At 34.0% G+C, this 3475-nt stretch overlaps 1 protein-coding gene across 1 annotated transcript; it reads right to left on the bottom strand.

The window, feature by feature from the left end:
- Positions 1-2233: 2233 nt before the first annotated feature.
- LOC107427101 (pathogenesis-related protein 1) lies at positions 2234-2944 on the bottom strand. The gene has a single exon (XM_016037447.4). It carries the CDS (start codon positions 2902-2904, stop codon positions 2416-2418), a length of 489 nt encoding a protein of 162 aa, XP_015892933.3. The 5' UTR covers positions 2905-2944; the 3' UTR covers positions 2234-2415.
- Positions 2945-3475: the final 531 nt, after the last annotated feature.

Raw genomic sequence — 3475 nt, forward strand, 5'->3', positions numbered from 1 at the left:
TTTACAAAGAAAAAGGCCAAAAAAAAAAAATTATATATATATATATATATGTATGTATATATATGGTGAAAGCCAACGCTTTTTAAGCAATAAAAGCATTACCTTGGTGATTTCAATATTAAGTTATTTTTCTTTAAAAAAAAAAAAAAAAAAAAAAAAAGGAAGGGGGGAAAGCCAATGCTTTTAAGCATTAAAAGCGTTGGCTTCGGTGCTTTCAATATTTGAAAAAAAAAAAACAAAAACTCAAAATTCTGGAATTCGACATGATCAGCTCTGGAGGAAGCTCACCGGAGAAGCCATTTTCGATGAGGAACTGACATTTGGGGCTGAGATTGGTACGTATCTTCGATTGGAGGATGGAGGGATGGTTCGAAATCAATTTGGCTATCTGGGAATCTTCGAATTTGTGAGATACTAGGAAACTGAGGACGGATTGGGAATTCTTGGCATTACTCTTACGATTGAGTTGGAGGGTTTTGGAAGCAGTGAGAGCCACTTCAAAAGGAACCACACATGAATTCACCAAGAAATCAACTGTGAATGATGATGATAAAGAAGAAGATGTGTTTTGACAAGTAGTAGTAGTAGTAGTTGTAGGAAGTGTTGCCCATGTTTTCAAAAAGCATTTTTTTCGTAGCAAAGAAAGTAGAATTTTAAACTCCGTTGCTGCAGCCACTTTGATTTGAACAAGAAGAAAAAGACGCTGACTGACTGCGATTTTGGACCACTATTGTTTTCCGTTCTCCTATGAGTCCTGTTAATTGTGGCAAAAATGGAAAGAGAAAGAAGGAAAAAGAAAGACCTGAATGCCATGTTCAAGGAAGTAAAGCTCTGAACAAGCATTACCCACTTGGATTCCAGCCTGACGGAGATGCAATCTCTCATTTTTCACTTTTTTTTTTTAGCACAGAGAGAGAGAGAGAGAGAGAGAGAGAGAGAGAGAGAGAGAGAGAGAGATTAAAGATGGAAAGGATAAATGCTTTGCACCGAATATATATGTTTATGTTGTATATTTATTTATTTATTTTTTTTTGGGTCAATGCTTGATGGATTTCGTTGCAATTTTTCCAATCCTTTGATGGGAATTATGGAGGAGGGTAAGAAAAGGAAATCCCCATTTAACAATAGAGAGCCCTTTGGCAACTTGCTGCCAGATTTCTGTCAAAACAAATCAACATGTATACAAGAAGTGCTAGTAATTTTTCTAGAGCTTTCTTTTTCTTTTTCTGCAATTTTTTTGGAATCATATCTGGTAGGGAGATTGTGGAGCTTTTTTTTTTTTTTTTTTTTTCTTTTGGTAATGCTTTTCTTTTGCTGTGAATCTTTTAATTGATGGTGTGAGCGGGCGCCGTGGCGTCGGACGGAAAGAGAATTTCGGCAATTTTTCTCACATGAGGGAACTTTAAATTTGAACTGTCTATACCTATAGTTTTGAATCTAATGGTTAAAATTTTTAGCATGTTTTTGGACCATACTATTTTGATTAGATCGGACATGATCATAGAAAAACTATATATATATATATATATATATATAATTTTAATATGTTGGTAAAACATAACTCATGCCTTAGAGTATTTCCAATAATAAATGCAGATTGCGCTTTATGTATCAGAAGAAATAACGTTGTTTAAACCTATGTGACATAAATAAAAATTTTGAAATTGTTTTTGATGGTAGCCTATATAAAAGTTATTTATAACTATTAATTTATTACATATTTTATTAATTTTTTCCACTACTTTTTAAAAAAATTGACTTTTAAGAAAAATTTTAATTAGAAAACTTTACCATGTTTAATAAAGCTTTTAAAAATAGATATTCATCTTGACAATACCTACACCATATTGGCTTGACATTCAATCTATATAGTATTATTATTATTATTATTGGAGACAAATTTTTTTAAAAAATGTAGATTACTTATGTAGCATATTTTTTTGCACAATCCATATTCCTATTGAATACACTCTTATGTTAGAAATTTATTGATGCAAGAAAGCACTAAGGCTTGTTACCCAATCATGCATTTAATTTTAAATTATTGATTAAGTGACTACCTTCAACATTTGTCACCCAATCATATTTTTAATTTTAAATTATTAATTAAACTAGTAGGTCTAACATTTGTTATGACAACACGTTTGCATCCATATTAAGAAGCATATTCTCAATATTCTCAATATATCATGACTATATATACATATAAATATACATATATGCCAAATAAATAGGTAGAAGAAAATTAAGAGAAATTCTTATTTAAACATAAAGATAGATAACATATACATGCATACATATGCATGTCCTTCGATTTATAATTTTTTTCATAGAGAAATCCTAATAGTAACCTTTATTTATCAATTAAAGCTCCCACATAGATAAAAATAATAAGGGCAGTATAACATATCGCCCTTAATAAGGACGTTGCCCAACATAGTTGCCTGGAGGATCATAGTTGCAGCCAATGAAGGTGCCTCCTCCATTGTCGCACTTAACCTTTGCACAGCCTACACGAGCCGAGTTTCGCCAAACCACCTGAGTGTAATGCCCGCACTGTTTTCCGGCAGCACAGGAGTTGGAGTTGTAGTCATAATCGGCCTTTTCATCGACCCACATCTTGACGGCGTCAGTGCCTGAAAGGTCTGCACTGCTCCATGCAAGGTTCTCGCCGTAAGGTCCTCCAGAGTGAACCAGCTTGCAGTCGCCTTTGCGTTGATTGGCATAGTCTTGTGCAAAGGCTGCAACCCTGTCGTCCCAAACCAGGGGTCCAACACCCACCGCGGATCTAGCAGAGTTGTGGGCATTCAGATAGTCTTGTGGGGAGTCTTGGGCATGGATGGTGTGGACTGTGGCCAAGCCCAGCACGTAAATGAGTGCTATGGAAAGCTTAGAAATACCCATTTTTTGGTTTTGTAATTTGAATGGGAATATTGATGAGTTGAGGGAGACAATGAGGGGGATTTTATAGGGATAAGAGTGTTGAATTTTATTTGGGTGAGCATTGGATGGGCTAGGAGGAGGGTGTTCATATTACGCAACTTGTTAAACCAAAAAAAATATTTGCAAGGCAGCCACGCACTTAGAAAAGTATGGAATAACAAAATATTGTTGTGTCAACTTCTTGCGTGACTAGTAATATTTGTTAGATTAAGTAATTTCATTCAGCATTTTAGTCTTCATTTGACTAAGATTTTCTATTTGATTTTATAGAAATTGAGGTAACAAATTGATCAACAAATCACAAAATTATGTAATTTTAATTATAAGTGCAATAAAAATTACTCATGTGATCTCTTTCTCTCCTCTTTTTTTATTTTTATTTTTTTTTATTTTCACAGTTTGTGGACGGTGGAAATGGAGTTTGCAAACCAAAATTAGTATGGAGTTTTGAATGTGTATTTGGTATTGGGAAAGCCTTATATGGCAATTACTATTAGTAATGATCCTCGAATCCTTAGTTCAAGGTGAGGTG

This window comes from Ziziphus jujuba, chromosome 9 (genome assembly GCF_031755915.1).
Source record: "Ziziphus jujuba cultivar Dongzao chromosome 9, ASM3175591v1".
In the NCBI taxonomy this organism is placed as follows: Eukaryota; Viridiplantae; Streptophyta; class Magnoliopsida; order Rosales; family Rhamnaceae; genus Ziziphus; species Ziziphus jujuba.